This window comes from Oncorhynchus keta, chromosome 2 (genome assembly GCF_023373465.1).
Source record: "Oncorhynchus keta strain PuntledgeMale-10-30-2019 chromosome 2, Oket_V2, whole genome shotgun sequence".
NCBI lineage: Eukaryota > Metazoa > Chordata > Actinopteri > Salmoniformes > Salmonidae > Oncorhynchus > Oncorhynchus keta.
The window spans coordinates 36,861,014-36,880,919 of NC_068422.1; the positions used below are offsets into that span (position 1 = coordinate 36,861,014).

The 19,906-nt window shown below is 44.4% G+C and overlaps 1 protein-coding gene across 5 annotated transcripts in view; it reads right to left on the reverse strand.

The window, feature by feature from the left end:
• LOC118400045 (trithorax group protein osa-like) overlaps positions 1 to 19,906 on the reverse strand; it is a 129,879-nt gene that overhangs the window by 3,491 nt on the left and 106,482 nt on the right. For all 5 annotated transcript variants that reach the window (XR_004828955.2, XR_008076862.1, XR_004828956.2 and 2 more), the window contains 5 exons: positions 4,763 to 4,917; positions 1,909 to 2,053; positions 1,156 to 1,362; positions 819 to 1,033; positions 5 to 135 (listed from right to left, as the gene is read on the reverse strand). Coding sequence is in view for 1 of the 5 variants with exons in the window: in XM_035796420.2 (XP_035652313.1) it covers positions 5 to 135; positions 819 to 1,033; positions 1,156 to 1,362; positions 1,909 to 2,053; positions 4,763 to 4,917 (853 nt within the window). In the remaining 4 variants the exon portion in view is untranslated. The remainder of the gene's footprint in view (positions 1 to 4; positions 136 to 818; positions 1,034 to 1,155; positions 1,363 to 1,908; positions 2,054 to 4,762; positions 4,918 to 19,906) is intronic.

Here is a 19,906-nt window from a genome sequence, read left to right on the forward strand (position 1 = left end):
TCACCTGAAGGGTTCTGACTCATGGACATCCAGGGCAGCTCCCCGTATCCTGCCCTCTTTCAGGGCCTGAGCTAAGGCCTTCTCATCCACCAGACCTCCCCGCGCAGAGTTAACCAGAAACGCACCCTGGCGCATCTTAAACAAAAGTAAACCCGTTTTACTAACATCAAATAGATAGTAGATATCTGCGATGAGATTAAGTGATATTCACTCTCCTGGAGAATACACATGTTGGAGCCCACTTGTACAGTATGTGCCTGCAGTGGTGCTTTCAACCATAAAGCCCTAAGGTGCCCTGCAGTATGCTCCTCGTACCAACAGCTTAGATTCAAATCACAAAGAGCTAACGGAATAAAACTTCTGTGTTCCAAAAGAGAGAGACAGAGATTAAATGAGAGTATCTGGATAAAAGTAATCCCTTCATCTTGACAAAAACTGAAATTCAGGGTCCTAGTTGTATCTGATCTGTAAAAGGCACAAGCCATAGACACCAACGCACGTACGCACAAACAAAGATCTTTTGGCAACAAAGTAGTGATGTTCTTTAAGAAACTTTTCTATGGTTTATATGAATATATAATTAACACGTTAACCAGGTTCTGCCTTGAGACCGGCCCTCACATTTCAAAGAGGAAATGGATGTTAGTCGTCGACAGCAGCATGCAGTTTTAAAAGCAGACTGTAGGTGACAGTGTTGATCACCAACTTGGCCACGAGGCTGGGTGCACAGCACTGTACTGTAAATGGTAAATTATGGCCTATTTTAGCATTGTGTGTGTGTATGGGTGTATGTTTTAATTGCCTGCAAGTGTGTGTACCTGTTTGATGGTGAAGTCGTTGATGAGGTGGTGGTTGTGTTCATTCAGGTTGCAGTGCAGGGAGACACAGTCACTCTGGTAGAGCAAGTCCTGCAGGGTATAGACACGCTGAACACCCAGCGAACGCTCCAGACCGTCCTGCAGGTACGGGTCGTAAAAGATCACGTTGAAGCCAAACACCTTGGCCCGCACTGCCACCGCCTGCCCTGAACGACCTGTAGACGTACACACGAATACAGTGTCAGAAAAGGATCACAAAGTTATGGCTGTGTGTGTATGTGAACCAAGCACTATCAGAGTGTGTTCTTGCCAAATACCAACATCTCCTGTGACTCACCAAAGCCAATGAGGCCCAGCGTTTCTCCTCGGATCCTGGCGGCTCCGGATGCCACCTCTCTGATCTGCTCCACGCTCTGGACCCGTGTGCCCTCCCGGAGCGCCTGGTACAGCCATGTGTTCCGCCGGTACAGGTTGAGAATGTGGCACAGAGTGGAGTCTGCTGTCTCCTCCACCGCCGCCGATGGGATGTTACACACCGCGATGCCTGGCAAAGGGAAGACAGGATGAGAGAAGAAGAACACCAAACATGTATAGAAGCCCTGTGCACAGCAATGTGCTGGTTATGGAAGGAACTACTAAGTATCCAAGAAACATGTAGAAACATGTCCCCACTTGGAAAGGCTGAAATTGATTCAAATTGTAGCGTTTAATAATTATAGTGAAAACTATTTTTAAATGAAAGACACGTTTCACACCAGGTTACTATGTTTATTGAGGATTTTTGTTTGAATTATTAAGTGACATGCCTGGGGCAAAAATGACATCTGTGGGGGACTATTTCTTAATAATGCTTTCACGGTTGTCTGTGTATTTAGGGGATAATACTTCAACTACATATGCTATGTACTGAAGTATACAAGAAGTGTTTGGTTAGGCTACATTCCATAAAGTCTTGGCCGCAGTGCTGAGGAGTGGGTTGTTGTTGGTTCTATGTTGTGTCTGTCATATTGGCCGATGCAATAAAATGTCCCCTTAGGGGATCAATAAAGTTTGATCTTATACCTCTCTCCTCTCTGTTTCACTCTCTTACCCATCTCTCCGGCTGCCTTGATGTCGATGTTGTCGTAGCCGCTGCCGATGCGGATGATAATGCGTAGAGCCTTGAATTTCTCCAGGTCTTCTCTGGTCAAGGTGATGGTGTGGTACATCATGGCCCCTACTGCCTCGTTCAGCACCTGATGGAGAGGCACCTTCATCATCATCATCATCATCAAATGCTTTTCATCATTATGTTTAAACATTTTGAATAAACCCTTTTTGTGTGTGTATGTGTACGTGTCAAAAGCCCTGCGTTGTCAGAATGTGTAAATGGAAACAAGGTGAGGGTGGAGACGGGCAGGGTCATAAACTGGATTGATGTTTTATCCAGATCCCCAGATACCATAGCAAGTGCACCCTGTCAGGCGTTTTTGGTAAATAATAGATTTAAATTCTCCTCAGGCTAACTGCATTAGCTTGGCCTGCCAGATTAGCATAGCTGTGACTTTCCATAGCGGTTTTATTAGAGCTAGCTGGAGTCAGCACAAGATGCTAATTCAAGGTTAAATCTCTCCTCATGCATTCATCTATGCTTAGGCTGTGTTGCTAGCCAGAGGCAAGTTTGGCTGGAGACAACACGTCCTGTGGGTTGTAATGGCCAATGCTGTGTGAGTCATTAAGCAAGTAATCACTGAGCAATGTGTCAGAATAAATGGAAAAACTGAACGCGTGATTATTTTTAGAACGATGGTGGACCAGTATTAAAATATACAGAAGTTGTAAAAAAGCACTTTGATATGGCATAGAGGGATGGACTCAACCCAATAGATGTTTTTCAGAATTTCTTATCCAGATCAAAATGTTGCGAGGAGAGTTTGTGTGGTGTGGAATGCTATCAGTACACCACTCTATTGTACAGATCAAAGCTGATATAACGCTAATGACTCATTTGTATCAATTCACTCACAGTCCACAAACAGATGGTTAAACTGCTTACATTGTTCTGACATCAGAGGGAGAGATAACGTGCAAGCACGCGAACCCTTTAGCCGACACAACACAACACGAGAGTGGTAAGTCAGCACCAAAACACGACGAGAGCACGCTAGCACTGCTTTGAAATGGATAGTGAGTCATTGTAACCTCCTAATAGTGCTGTAATGCTATGTAATTCACTGGGGAGAAATATACAGATTCAGGCTCCTGTCAGGGAACTAACTTGGCTCATCTTTCTCAGGCGATGCATGCAGAGAGGCAGTAGTGTGCGTTTCAGTATGTATGATGAAAGTGGGTGAATTTGTGTCTTTGAGAGGTGAGGGCTGTGTGTTTATGTGTAAATGTGAGTCAGCATGTGTGTGTATTGTTTGGTTTGTATTTGAGCCTCTGTGTTTGAGCCAATGTTAGTGGGTTGTTTGCGTGTGAGTGTGCGGCCCTTTCTCCTTTCGTGTGTGTGAAGTGCCACTTCTGCTGTCTCTGCTGACTCGTAGACAAAAGGCGGGAGCTCTGTCAATATTTCTACACCCAGGGTAGGCTGCCTCGCTGTGTAATGTACGTGCAAACAACAGCTGTTTGGACAGAAGGCCTTGGTGTGTGTGAACAGGGTAGCACAGAGAGGCCAGGGTCCAGAGAGAAGCATGTCAAGAGGTCAACAGAACCCGGGTCCTGTTTTTCCTCTCACTTTCTCCTTCCCTCCATCCATCTAGCCTTTTCTATTTTCCAATCTCACTTGCTCCCTCTGTGCGTTACACCCAAATATAAATATATATTTTTAAATGGTTCAAAATCTCCTTTTCTGACAAAAGATGTCAACAAACCTTGTTGACAAGATCACAGACAACATGATTATCACGGATTGTTTGGGCTTTTGACGCTGATCAACTGTAAGGTCAACATACACAATACATGGAAATTGCTTTGCTTTGTTAAAGGTGCAATATACAGAAATCGCACCGCCATTTCCTAGTTGCAGAAATTCTAATAGTTGTCAGGTTCAAATCCAAATCAAATGTTATTTGTCACATGCGCTGAATACAACCATACTTTTAATTTTTGGATAAAAAACGCTCCCGTTTTAAACAAGATATTTTGTCACGAAAAGATGCTCGACTATGCATGTAATTGACAGTTTTGGAAAGACAAAACTGACGTTTCCAAAACTGCAAATATATTATCTGTGAGTGCCCCAGAACTAATGCTACAGGCGAAACCAAGATGAAATTTCATACAGGAAATGCCCCAGATTCTGAAGGCGCTGTGTTCCAATGTCTCCTTATATGGCTGTGAATGCGCCAAGAATGAGCCTGTACTTTCTGCCGTTTCCCCAAGGTGTCTGCAGCATTGTGACGTATTTGTAGGCATATCATTGGAAGATTGACCATAAGAGACTACATTTACTAGGTGTCCTGCGTCGAAATTATTGCGTAATCTCTAGGTCCATGCGCGTTCCATTTCTTCAGAGGAGAAACTAAACTGCCACGAATAATTTATCATCAATAGATATGTGAAAAACACCTTGAGGATTGATTCTAAACAATGTTTGCCATGTTTCTGTTGATATTATGGAGTTAATTTGGAAAAAAGTTTGCGTTGTAATGACTTAATTTTCGGGGTTTTTCTTACCCAAACGTGATGAAGAAAACAGAGCGATTTGTCAACACAAATAATATTTTTGGAAAAACTGAACATTTGCTATCTAACTGAGGGGGGGGGGGGGATACAGGGGAAAAGGAGGAGTGGAGGGGGAGGTGAAAAGAGCTACAGTTTGAATTGAGGACATGCACATTGTTAAGGCTTATTATTTTGTAGAAACTCATACAGTCTCAGTGTATAGCATGTGCATGTATGTGTATGCATGCTCGTGTCAGTGCCTGAAACAGTGTGCGTACGTGGGTAAGTGTGTGTTGTACCTTCTCATGGATCTCCTGTGTGGACTGGGCATCACAGAAGGCGACTGTGGCCAGGTCTTTGAGGATGGGCATCTCGACTGTACAGTCACGTCCATCCAACAGGGCCACTAGGGGGCGAGGGTGCATGGGCCCATTCATGATCTGGGGTCGGATACCTACAGACAGAGAGAGACAGAGATAGAGACAGAGAGAGATAGAGACACAGAGAGATAGAGACACAGAGAGACACAAAGCGAGAGCGAGAGAGACAGAGAGAGAGAGATACACAGAGAAGGAGAGAGAGATAGATACAGAGAAAGAGAGTGAGAGAGGTTTTAATTATGGAGCCTCCCTAAAGCACACACACAGCAGTTACAGTAGAGTATTGTAAGACACACAGCAGTTACAGTAGAGTACTGTGAGACACACAGCAGTTACAGTAGAGTACTGTGAGACACACAGCAGTTACAGTAGAGTACTGTGAGACACACAGCAGTTACAGTAGAGTACTGTGAGACACACAGCAGTTACAGTAGAGTACTGTGAGACACACAGCAGTTACAGTAGAGTACTGTAAGACACACAGCAGTTATAGTCGAGTACTGTAAGACACACAGCAGTTATAGTCGAGTACTGTAAGACACACAGCAGTTATAGTCGAGTACTGTAAGACACACAGCAGTTATAGTCGAGTACTGTAAGACACACAGCAGTTAGTCGAGTACTGTAAGACACACAGCAGTTATAGTCGAGTACTGTAAGACACACAGCAGTTATAGTCGAGTACTGTAAGACACAGCAGTTACAGTAGAGTACTGTAAGACACACAGCAGTTACAGTAGAGTACTGTAAGACACACAGGGAACCTCATGAAAACCTGAAGGGTCGGGGATTGTCAAAAATAAACCACATGGGAGTATAGACTGCCATGTGCAGTCTCTTTTTAACAGAACCTTCTCATAGACATTGGATGTGCGCATGCAATCTTTTCACAACCATGCACATAAACAAGACGTTCGATGTGAAGACTGACAGTTTGATACAATGAATGCTCTGACTCAAACTGGACTGAGTGCTCTTTTCCACTATCATCTCCCTCTCACCTAGTAAGACAGATCAATAACACACACTCAACACTTCCTGAAATAACCAACACCTTTTCTGTGTCTCATGATGTGACTCCAGGTACCTCCAGATACCAGGGAACAAGGCCTTTCACGTCATGAGGTCACTCCCACCCTATCACAACCCTGCAGGGGCAGTTTGTGTGTGTGTGTGTGTACGCACACACACCTAAGCAATCACACACGCACTTGTCTTCTGTATCTGTTACAGCCTGATACTATAGACCACAATCTCTCAACCTTCTGCACACACCGCACAATACCACCATCCCTGGAGCTTCAATGGTAACACACCAGTGAGCTACAGTACCTAGCCACCTCCAGATGTACAATTCAATAAGGAAACAGAGAAAAAAAGAGAAGAGTGACTGGACAGAATGGAACAAAAAAAGGAAAGTGGGGAAGTGAACACCATCGCTCCCTACTGCTGTTGTCATGGTGATTACAGGATTTGGGCAGGATTATAAAATATTTTATTTAGTGGCATCTGTGCTGCTGGGGAACAGATCTGAGCTTTTCTCTCTGCACTCTGTCTCCAGAACTGTAACCTGTGCCCGTCGAATGAGAACACAAGATAGCATCAGGAATACAAAAAGAGAATACATAGAAATGTGTCAGAATGTAACACCAAAATATTTTGCTTCACAATAACACTCTTTTGTTCTCCATTGTTTTGTTTTTTTGTAATAACAAAAAACAGCTAACCACTAAATCCTAAACTGAACCCAGCCTAGTAAATGTATGAATTTTCACCTTGGTGACAGTAACCAGGGAGGGTAAAATCACAAGGGGATGGTAGAGGAACATATTTTCACACAGTACAACCTATAGAACGCACCTACAGACATCGTGTATAATGTCACAGCTGTGACAGACTGCCCATATCCACTGAGGTCCCCAACGATCCATGTGAGTGTGGAGGAGCTCGGAAAGGCTAGTGCATAGATTTGATCATGGGCTAGTGTGTCAGTCACTGTGTCAATACATTCTCACTGCCTTGTACATGAAGGAGTGCAGAGGAAGGAAATTGCCATGACAACATTGTTCTTTACAATTGAGTGAATAGGGTACCTACAGCATCAATATCCCTGGAAGAGTGAGGTGAATATAGCTATAGTGCTCCACAGAGACACACCAGAGTCTCCTAATAACCCGATTAACATAGCACAGAATGGGTGAAAATAACTTGTTTCAAATACCCTATTAGCTGGGAGCAGAAGGTCTCTCTCCTTCGGTATAGCTGTGTGCTCGGGTGTGGCTGAAACGGCCAAATCTACTCATTTGAAGGGGTGTCCACATATCTTTGGCCATGTAGTGTATTTGCTGCAGTGTGCAGGTCCAATAGGCCTTATGGTTGGGAATATATTCTCTCTCCCTCTCTCCCTCCCCCCGCTCATAAGAGCCTGGCAAAAAACTGGCAACACTGTAGGAAGTGGGTCAATATACTTACGATTCATTATTACCTTGTGGCTAATACTAGCACCCTAATAAGACTGAATAAGAAGCTGTGCTAAATACATGATACATTGCTGGTTAATTAGATACTAATGAGAGACTAATGAGGTCCTAAAACCTGGTCACAAATTCTGAAGAGCTTCTTAAAGCAGCCTGGGAGAAAAGACACATGAGGCAAGTCATGCATCCACCCTGTGTGAAATGCAAGTCACATCACGTCATGTGCTACAGCGCCATACTGTGACAATATGTTCTTAATGCCATAATGCAATACTAATGTATGCATACATGTTCTGGATAATCTGAAAATAGAGTGAAGATTAACAGATATGCACACACACGCACAAGTGCACAAACTCACCAGTACACACACACACATACAGTGCCTTCAGAAAGTATACAGACCCCTTGACTTTTCCCACATTTTGTTACAATTTCCTCAGCAATCTACACACTATAGCCAATAATGACAAAACAAAAATACATGATTTACATAAGTATTCAGACCCTTTGCTATGAGACACAAAATTGAGCTCAGGTGCATCCTGTTTCCATTGATCATCCTTTGATATGTTTCTACAACTTGATTGGAGTCCACCTGTGGTAAATTCAATTGATTGGACATGATTTGTAAAGGCACACACCTGACTATATAAGGTCCAACACTTGACAATGCATGTCAGAGCAAAAACCAACCCATGAGGTAGAAGGAATTGTCCTTAGAGCTCCGAGACAGGATTGTGTCGAGGCACAGATAATCAAATCAACTAAAATGTTATTGGTCACATGCACATGGTTAGCAGATGTTAATGCGAGTGTAGTGAAATGTTTGTGGTTCTAGTTCCGACCATGCAGTAATATCTAACAAGTAATATAACAATTTCACAACAACTACCTGATACCCACAAGTGTAGAATATAATAATAATAAGAAGAATATGTACAGAAAAATATGTGGATGAGCGATGGCCGAGCGGCATAGGCAAGATGCAGTAGATGGTATAGAGTACAGTATATACATATGAGATGAGCAATGTAGGGTATGGAAACATTATATAAGTGGTGGCATTGTTTAAAGTGGCTAGTAATACATTTATTACATCCAATTTGTAATTATTAAAGTGGCGAGAGATTTGAGTCAGTACCTTGGCAGCAGCCACTCAATGTTAGTGATGGCTGTTAACACTCTGATGGCCTTGAGATAGAAGCTGTTTTTCAGTCTCTCAGTCCCAGCTTTGATGCACCTGTACTGACCTCGCCTTCTGGATGATAGCGGGGTGAACAGGCAGTAACTTGGGTGGTTGTTGTCCTTGATGATCTTTTTGGCCTTCCTGTGACATCGGGTGGTGTAGGTGTCCTGGAGGGCAGGTAGTTTGCCCGAGGTGATGCTTTGTGCAGACCTCACTACCCTCTGAAGAGCCTTACGGTTGTGGGCGGAGCAGTTGCCGTACCAGGCGGTGATACAGCCCAACAGGACGCTCTCGATTGTGCATCTGTAAAAGTTTGTGAGTGTTTATGGTGACAAGCCAAATTTCTTCATCCTTCTGAGTTGAAGAGACGCTGCTGCGCCTTCTTCACCACGCTGTCTGTGTGGTTGGACCATTTCAGTTTGTCCGTGATGTGTACGCCAAGGAACTTAAAACTTTCCACCTTCTCCACTACTGTCCCGTCGATGTGGATAGGGGGCTGCTCTGGTTTTAGGGTGTTAAATACTGAGCTGTAGTCGATGAACAACATTCTTACATAGGTATTCCTCTTGTCCAGATGGGTTAGGGCAGTGTGCAGTGTGATTGCGATTGCATCGTCTGTGGACTAATTGGGGCGGTAAGCAAATTGGAGTGGGTCTAGGGTGTCAGGTAGGTGGAGGTGATATGGTCCTTGACTAGTCTCTCAAAGCACTTCATGATGACGGAAGTGAGTGCTACGGGGTGATAGTCATTTAGCTCAGTTACCTTAGCTTTCTTGGGAACAGGAACAATGGTGGCCCTCTTGAAGCATGTGGGAACAGCAGACTGGGATAAGGATTCATTGAATATGTCCGTAAACACACCAGCCAGCTGGTCTATGCATGCTCTGAGGACGCGGCTAGGGATGCCGTCTGGGCCAGCAGCCTTGCGAGGGTTAACACGTTTAAATGTTTTACTCACGTTGGCTGCAGTGAAAGAGAGCCCGCAGGTTTTGGTAGCGGGCTGTGTCGGTGGCACTGTATTGTCCTCAAAGTGAGCAAAGAAGTTGTTCAGTTTGTCTGGGAGCAAGACATCATGGTACGCGACGGGGCTGGTTTTCTTTTCGTAGTCCGTGATTGACCATAGACCCTGCCACATACCTCTCGTGTCTGAGCCGTTGAATTGCGACTCTACTTTGTCTCTATACTGACGCTTACCTTGTTTGACTGCCTTGCGGAGTGAATAGCTACACCGTTTGTATTCGGTCATGTTTCCGGTCGCCTTGCCCTGATTAAAAGCAGTGGTTCGTGCTTTCAGTTTTGCACGAATGCTGCCATCAATCCACGGTTTCTGGTTGGGGAAGGTTTTAATAGCCGCTGTGGGTACAATATCACCGATGCACTTGCTCATAAACTCGCTCACCGAATCAGCGTATTCATCAATGTTATTGTCCGACGCTATGCGGAACATATCCCAGTCCACGTGATCGAAGCAATCTTGAAGTGTTGAATCTGATTGCTCGGACCAGCATTGAACAGACCTGAGCACAGGCGTTTCCTGTTTTAGTTTCTGTCTATAGGCTGGGAGCGATAAAATGGAGTCGTGGTCAGATTTTCCGAAAGGAGGGCGAGGGAGGGCTTTGTATGCGTCGCGAAGGTTAGAGTAACAATGATCCAGGGCTTTGCCAGCCCGAGTCACGCATTCAATATGCTGATAAAATTTAGGGAGCCTTGTTTTTAGATTAGCCTGTTAAAATCCAGCCTCGGGATATGCAGCCTGTGGCATTGAAGGTCCCCAAGAACACAGTGGCTTTCATCATTCTTAAATTGAAGAAGTTTGGAACCAGCAAGACTCTTCATAGAGCTGGCTGCCTGGCCAAACTGTGCAATCAGGGGAGAAGGGCCTTGGTCAGAGAGGTAACCAACAACCTGATGGTCACTGACAGAGCTCTATAGTTCTTCTGTGGAGTTAGGAGAACCTTGCAGAAGGACGACCATCTCTGCAGCACTCCACCAATCAGGCCTTTATGCTAGAGAGTGGCCAGACGGAAGCCACTCCTCAGTAAAAGGCACATGAAAGCCCACTTGGAATTTGCCAAAAAGCACCCAAAGACTCTCAGACCATGAGAAACAAGATTTAACTCTTTGGCCTGAATGCCAAGCGTCAAGTCTGGAGGAAACCTGGCACCATCCTTACGGTGAAGCATGGTGGTTACAGCATCAGGCTGTGGGGATGTTTTTCAGCAGCAGGGTCTGGGAGACTAGTCAGGATTAGGGAAAAGATGAACAGAGAAAAGTACAGTGAGATCTTTTATGAAAACCTGCTCCAGAGCGCTCAGGACCTAAGACTGGGGGCGAAGGTTCTCCTTCCAACAGGACAACGACCCTAAGCACAAAGCCAAGACAATGCAGGAGTGGCTTCGGGACAACTCTCAATGTCCTTAAGTGGCCAGCTGGAGCCTGTACTTAAGGTCTCTGGAGAGACCTGAAAATAGCAGTGCAGCAACGCTCCCCATCCAACCTCACAGAGTTTGAGAGGATCTGCAGAGAAGAATTAGATAAACTCGCCAAATACAGGTGTGCCAAGGTTGTAGTGTCACACCCACAAGGACTCAGGGCTGTAGTCGCTGCCCAAGGTGCTTCAACAAAGTACTAAATAAAGGGTCTGAATACTTATGTAAATATAATATTCAGTTATTTTAAAAAAAATATCTAAATGAGCTAAAGGTCCTAAAATCCAGTTTTTGCCCTGTCATTATGGGGTATTGTGTGTAGATTGATGAGTGAAAAAAACAATTGTATCGATTATACAATAAGGCTGCAACTTATCAAAATGTGGAAAAAGTCCAGGGGTCTGAATACTTTCCTTAGGCACTGTATGTGCACACTGCTCACAGGCACACACACACAGTTGGAGTGGATCCATCCAGTCCAGCGGCTCTTGTTGACGAGCTCTGTTCCCCATGGGATCCCACATCATTACAGAACTGATGTGTCCTCTGGGATCTCATCACCACAGCTGGTCCAGGACCAGTGCTTGTGCAACCCACGTGGTTCTGTGAACCACACTCATGTGATAAGTAACATTGCCAGAGACACCAAGACTTAGATACCCAAGCAGTGATTCTCAACCAATTTGCTAACAGGAACAGACAGCTAATAGGGTCGGACTCTCTCCCTTGAGGATCACTGAAATGAAAACTACCCAGGGAAAACTATAAAGTTCCTACTTGTGAAGTGAAACTATGAAGTTCCTAGGTCCCGATATATTTCCTCCGCCAGGAACCTGTGTGTTCCGGGAACCAGAGACGAAGTTACAGTTGTGTGTCCAATCAAACCCACCACCACAGCTGGTCCTAGATCAGCACTTACAGGCTTCTTAATCCAACTTGGCAATGTATCTCACCCTCCTCTGTACTAAAGGCATTGGTCTGTTTAGCACCGTGGGAGTTTGGCAGGCTAGCCTGAGCCCCACCCAACACCTGTGTCATAGGAAACCATTGCAGGGGTAAACACTAGTCAAAACAGGGTGGAGAGACTCCACTCTAGACAAAATATGAGGCTCATTTTGAGGGGGGAAAAAAATAAAAAATGAGCCCTTTGTTTTAGTGAATAAAGATGCCACTGTAACTTTTGAAGCCACCAATTTGATTCAATGATACACCATAGTTAATAGATAATCAATTACTACACCCTGAGCTACTGAATGGTCTATTTGCTTAAGTGGAAACAAATGTAGACCATTTTACGAGGATTTCCTCTGCATTATTATCACAGAACACTAACACAACCAATAGATGACGTTGCTCTGAGACTCACAAGGGAGTGTGTCACCACCATGCAGTGTTGCTGTGCTACTGCTCCCGGGATGACCTTGAGATTGACACCAGGCCAGTATGAACGAAGATGTCAGAGAGCAGAGAGACATGAGCATCCAACCACAGATAAAGCCCAGATTTTCTGCAACTAAAAACCTTTCTGGATTCTGACAACAGAAATAGAAAAAAAACATGAATAGAAATGTGCTTTTCCCTCAGAGAATACGATGGGGTGTCTAGTTCCCATTTGGATGCCTGATCAGACAACTCTTATTCTCCGCTGCCAGAGGGTGAGAGTCACAGATTTAGAGGAGAATCGTATCCAAATGAGAGCAGAACAATTGAGAAACAATCTCTCATTTGAATTTTCTCATCAATTTCTCTTGGAACTTGAGTTGTATTTCATTAGTAGCTGCCATCCTATTGTATGCAGTCATTTGTAAGCTAACTCACTTTGTACCCTTTTTCAAAGCACCCTTCAAATAAAATAATTGGTGATATGATGTGATATTTCTGTGTGCCTCATTGCCCTGTTACTTTAAAAGACTCTAGCTGTCAGCTGTTTGTACGAGTTTCCTGACACAAGACCCAGCTTTGAGGTAGAAATGAACCACCTTGAGACACCAAAGACTGTCTCACATACCCGCTACGCTGTTATTTACATGCTGCATATCTCCAGCAACAATGTCCCATCTGGAAACAAACAGTTCAGCATACTGGCTAATAAAACAGTGAGATAGTTTGACTAAATAAGGGAGTGTTGCTCTCCCCCTATCTTCCAATCAGGTTTTCCGCAACAGATTAATGGGGAGAAATGTGCAGGGTTATTCAAATATCCGAACGGACTTTAGTATTCGAATACTAGTGTGAGTATTCCTTTTTGCAAGATAAAAAATGACAACACTGAAAAGGCCTTTTCTAAATTTTAATATCCATGTGACTTTGTTGCATACATGAATATACCATGACATTTCAAATAATACATATATTTTTTGTTTACTTTTACCCAATTTCATGGTATCCAATTGGTAGTTACAATCTTGTCTCATCCCTGCAACTCCTGAACGGACTCGGGAGAGGCGAAGGTCGAGAGCCATGTGTCCTCCAAAACACAACCCAACCAAGCTGCACTGCCTCTTGACACAATGCCCACTAACCCGGAAGCCAGCCGCACCAATGTGTCGCACCAACGTGTCGGAGGAAACACCGTACACCTGGTGACCGCTTCAGCGTGCACTGGGCCCAGCAACTCTGTTAGGCCACAGCGCCACTCGAGAGGCCCCAAATTATACATTTTATAAAACAACAAACTTTTCAACTTAGTTATGACGTGCCCCCATAAAAAGACTGGTAGCCTTCACCTGTGTAGCTTGTTGTTTATGTTAGCCAATCAAATCGGCAAAGAGGCTCAATGTCTAGCTAGTGGAGAGTTTGTTTACTAATGCCATGCAAGATGGGAATTAAATTATGAAATTAAAGTTAGCAAAATGAGAAAAAGTAGGCTACAATGACCAACCAACAGGTAGGTTGTTATTTTATCTGAATAATTGGGGAGAAATCACAACATGTGGCCTTAATTAGCCTAGCTAGCTATAGCTAACTGGCTACTCTAGTCAAGACAGGCAGTTATATGAGATGGATAAATAACATTGTGGGTCCTACACGTTATCTAGTCTTGTCTGTAGCCGAGTTGCCTCTCTCTCCTTCAGTCTGCTCGCACTAATCTGACCACACACACACCAGCACCTCTGCAGCTGCACCAATAGAGCGCCAGCCTCTCTCTCTTGAACAGCAGTGCTCAGGTTAAAAACAGAAGTATACATAAACAAACATATACAAAGAAATACATGTATTTAGAATACCTGATATCCGCCAACAATGTATGATTCTATTCGAATAGTAAAAAAAAAAAAAAAATCAAACCCCCATCCCTAATTACGGGAATAGCTCGTAATGGCTTTCATCACCCGTCCACCCTCATTCTGCCCTTCTCTCCTTCTCTTTCTTGGATGTGAGTGTGTGAAAGATGAACAAACACAGCGACTCAAATATGTGTGTGAAGGAGTCAATATTTCTACCCTGGCCTCAAGTCATCAGCCCGTTGAACAATAAAAAAATGAAAAAACAAAAGGAAGTGAGGAGGATTTTCCATGGCATGGTGATGTCAGGGCTCTGCCGCGGTGCGGTCGCCGAGCTCAGAATGGGGTTTTATAGAAACTGCTCTCTTTCCTACTGTAGATGAAGAGCCAAGACGGCTCAATGGCTTAGGACCAACAGCTGGTTCTTGTTACCTAGCAACTCCCTAGCTGAGGCCATGGTTACAGGTTGGCTCAGAGTGGGGGTCTCACTCTCCTGACTCAATATGGCAAACCAGTGGTGAGACAGACATCTTCACTCAAACTAACAGGCCTCCAAAACTGGTACACCGAGAGAAAGAGGTTCTGACTCCAACTAAGAAAATAACAAAGAGAGGTATGTGAATGTGTTATGTCTTTGTGTATCAATATATGCCAGGAGAATTAATAAGTGTAATGTGTCTCTTTGGCTGGTCAATAGCCAAAAGCAGCATGGTTTAAGTCCTGGTGCAGAGACAGTACATGGATGGGTAGTGAGACGACAGCGTTTCTCTCTCTGGAGTTCTCTCTCATTTCTACTGGAGCTCTGCCAGAGCACAGGAACATTGCACTGCCTCAGAGGGCCAGCTCTCAATCCACATGCATAAAATACAAATAAAAACACATGCACAATACACATGGACACACACCGTTTCCCGGTACACCTCCTCTAAGCCCCTATATAGAATGAATAAGGAAAAGGTCAGGACTCACTATTGTACAGGATGAATCAGCATGGGGCCATAACATGAGTTAAGGTGCATACTGTGTGTGTATATGTGTGTGTGTGAGCAAGAGAAAGAGAGAGCAAGAGGGTAAAGAACATATCATCTTCTGTCGTTGGCAGGTTCCCCTTCCAGACCCCATCTGGACCATATCGGCGCCCCCCCCCCACACACATACACACACTCTATCCCCCCTGTAGACACACAAAGCCCCTGCTTGTCCTCCCTCTGCCTGCCATCTTCCACCACCCTTATCACCACCCTGCTGCCACTGCCCTGTCACCAGCCCCACCAACCAACCCCTCCCCTGCCCTGTCACCAACCCCACCAACCAACCCCTCCCCTGCCCTGTCACCAACCAGCCTCTCCCCTGCCCTGTCACCAACCAACCCCTCCCCTGCCCTGTCACCAACCCCACCAACCAAACATTCCCCTGCCCTGCCAACAACCCCACCAACCAACCCCTCCCCTGCCCCCAACCCCACCAACCAGCCCTGTCACCAACCAACCCCTCCCCTGCCCTGTCACCAGCCCCACCAACCAACCCCTCCCCTGCCAAAAGAAAGGGCAGAAATTGGGACAGAGAAAGGGAGAAGAGATACAAGGAAACAAGAGAGAGTGGAGGAGCTGGAGAGGGGGAGAGCGAATGAGAGATAATGAGACCCATGATAGAGAGAGGGAGGAAGATGAGAAAGAACGTCCGTCTTCCTAAATGGCAGCCTTTGTGCTTCCCCAGAGAGGCTCACTCTCTAGAGCACAGTTGGGGGGGCCAGAGACAAAAGCAGGCGACTAGTGGACAGCACACTTCAGCTCCCATTCAACCACACTGGCATTCTTTACACAGGAAACTACCACACATGGACCATACATACACCACAGGGAGGAAAACACACACACACACACACACACACACACACACACACACACACACACACACACACACACACACACACACACACACACACACACACACACACACACACACACACACACACACACACACACACACACACACACACACACACACACACACACAACTGCCTGCCATGTAGACAGACTCTCTAGGATTTAATGTGGTAATAACTACATACGGTTTACAATGTAGCTAAACACTGTATAAGAACATGCATACACACCACACACACACACACACAAACGCAGACATCACTCACTCATACTCCTGGAAACATGCATGACCATTCTTCAATGACCACCCCCCAACACTCCCAACACTCAATTACAACCCCCCCTCGTTCTTCTCTGCTCACTCACTCGCTTTCCTTCCCTTTTGATTTACAGAGTTCACTGGTTTCAAGCCAAGTAGAGAGACAGATGCACACACATTCTTTCATGACACACGTCATTGCAGACAGGCTGAGGTTCAATTGCCTCGAGCCGTACAGAACCCCCCCTACACACATGCTTCCATACATGACACCCCACACAGGTACACACACATACGCACGCACGCACACACACAGAACAACCAACAGGAAACATGCTCCTTGCCTGGGAAATGCGGTCTCCACATTCTTCAGATTAAGGGAGGCACATGACAATGGCTGAACGAAAGAAAAAAAATAAAAAGTGGGCAGGGGGGATTCTCCGAGTGTGTCCTGAGGGTATCCCCTCCGCTGCCTCCTCCTCTCTTTCTCCCCCTCCCTCCTCTTCCCTCTCTCCTTTCTTCTTGCACAGTCTCTATCCGCCACTCGTTGTCCAAAAGCACCCTTCACCTTACCCTCAGCTGTTCCATACTTGAGAGCTGTGTGGGGGGTAACAGGGGCAGTAGGGGGGTAGGAGGGGGTCAGGGCAGGGTGGGTTAGGTCGGGGGATTATGAATAGTCTCGGATTGAGAAGAAGCGTCACTTCTTTTACCTCCGGGGCATAAACAGCTCTTTTCCAGTCAGCATCCGCCAGCAAATCTTCTCTCTTCTCCTCTCGTCGATCGCAAATATCTCCTCTCTCCGTCTTTGTCTTCCTCTCTATCCCTCCCTCCCTACTGCACACTCCGTTCTGGCTATTTAGATCGCAGGCTTTCTCCACCAGCCTTTGTGTGAGGCCGAGAGCGAGGAAGAAAGAAAGGAAGAAAAGACAGGGAAAACAAGTGAGCAAACCAGAGAGCCCCAGCTACGTAGGAGAAAAAAAAAGAGAAAAATGAAAATAAAATAAAAAAATCCATAAAGGAGTTCCAGTCAAAACGAGTGGTGTGGTGCGGCGCTCCTGGCGTGGACAACTCAGTCTTCCGTTCGCTCTGCTCGCACTCAACACATTTTCCTTCCCTTATTTTTTCCCCTTCCCCCTTTCCCTCACTCTCACTTTTATTATTTGTGATCTGGCCTTCACAGCATTTTAAGAATGCCAGCCCCTTTTTTCCCCACTTTCCCTCTCCCTCCTTTTCACACACTGTTATTTCCCTCCTGCTTCCCCCTTCCTCCTTTCTTCACAAAACATCCCGTTTATTTTCAAAACCAGAGTTGGGTAGGTTACTTTCTAAATGTAATCTGCTACAGTTGTAATCCTCCCGAGTCAGGCAGCAGTCTGAGGCACTGCATCTCAGTGCTAGAGGCATCCGGTTCGATCCGGGGCTGTATCACAACCGGCCGTGATCGGGAGTCCCAAAGGGCGACGCACAATCGGCCCAGCGTCGTCCAGGTTAGGCCGTCATTGTAAAATAAGAATGTGTTCTTAACTAGCTTGCCTAGTTAAAGGGGTGGCAGGCATTAGAAGAAGACAAAAACGTATGTTACCCATTGAACAACATCTATTGCAGGACAAATCAATGTTAATGTTGACATCGCTGGCCATATATGGATGTGAAATTTGACTTTATGGGTTGGTTATGTAGGCTTCTTCTAACCCATCGCTTTCTACTACATATAATAATACGATGAAATGATATCTTTACATTAAAAACCAAAGTCGATCAGAATTCAAGTCATTCCAATAAATGTTATGCCCTTTGATCTTCAAGAATAGGACCGGTAAATATAGATTAGACAAATTGTTATACCTGAACACGACCCCAAAACTAAGGACTTAATAACCAGCCCTACTCTGTTGTTTATTTTCTTGTCATGGAGGACTGATTGGGCTCATTGATTCGAGTTGAAAAATAAATGCTGCGCTCATGGAATAGCATGCTTTGAGCACGACTGAAAAGTGCTATCTACATGTGAAAAATGAATGCCATATGCTGCATTTGCTTCAGGCCTATTGTTTACCTTTTTGTTGGTGACACTTTATATTGATAATATGCAGCAGTTTAAAGGGCAAATCCACAGATGAAACAATAACAAAATGGTCACCCCGCCTCTGTTTTGGTAAACAGCCGAGGGATGGGCCTGGAGAAATGTAACCACTCTCAGATTAATAGACAGAGGCTATGGATGCAAGGACTGACCATCCATGATATCAAAATGATTGTTTTATCTATGTTATGAGGCTATACACTATGTGTTTACATTTACAATGTTTACAAACATTGGAGAAAAACAAGAACATATTTTGGGTTCTCGTGGAGTGTGACAGTTGAACTAAGCTCATAAGGCACTTAAGTTATATTCTTCAAGAATGAAATATACATTTTATATATATAAAATCAATTGATGTAGCAACTACAGATTGTCCCTTTAAGTCTATTAAAAGTGGGCGAGTTTGAGCATGTGTCCATGAGGCCTATGGCTTAATTTTTTTTATCAGTATGAATTAGATTGAGCAATAAAAGCCCCAGTAGATTCCATAGGCTGGGATCCGCACTATGCAGCTGTTGCAAGAGCACATTTTTCACTGGCTGTCCACTGGTTTCAAAATCAATGATCGATAGGCAGCTTAAACTTCTTGAATTCAACTATTATTGGGTTAAAAAACACATGTAGATTTGTGAACAGCCATCCACAACAACCACAATCCATAAGGTGCAAATCGCTAAATGAGAGAGCAGCAATGTGATTCACATCAATGCGCGATGTAGATATAAATAATACGTGATGTCAGTATCACCGTGGACCACATCACTGTTGTCATCCATACCTCCAAGCATTTATTCAAGTTGGATAATCTTTGGATGTCGACAGCAGTCACACCATTCGAAGACTTAGCTTGGACTGTAGCCTATTCCTGCTCTTTTCCTGCAATCCATCAAACCTATTTGGTGGGTCATCATAGTGGTCTCTGACTTGTTGTCAGACTCGCTCAGGTGGAACAAACTTACATTTGTGCCTTTTTTCAATGCTGATTTGAAATGTCATTGAGATAACAGAAGTGTCAAGGATTTTTTCTCTGCAAACATCCTTCCTGAATTTAAAAGTAATCCTCGAAGTAATCAGTTTTGCAGAAGTATCTGTAATCTGATTACAATATTTTTGCTGGTAACAGATTACAGTTACCTTTTTTTGTAATACCTTACATGTAACAGAATACATGTAATCAGTTACTCCCCAACCCTATTCAAACCCAAATCAGTGAAGTACACATATGGTGTATTTCCATCTAATGTCTAACGGATCAACAAAAGATTACAGTAAAATATCAACATCATCACCTGCCAACATAAAGTTAAACCGACACACGACAAATAAACAAAAATAAACAAATGTATGTGCACACATACACAAAAAAACACAGAAGAACGTGACTGCAGTTAAGGATTCCTAAACGATTACGTTGACAAAGAACTGAAAATCTGGAAAAATCACTGGTATGTTCTCAGGAAAGTAACCTCTCCTACAATCACCTGCATGTTGTCCCTTAATGTTCACAACCTCCC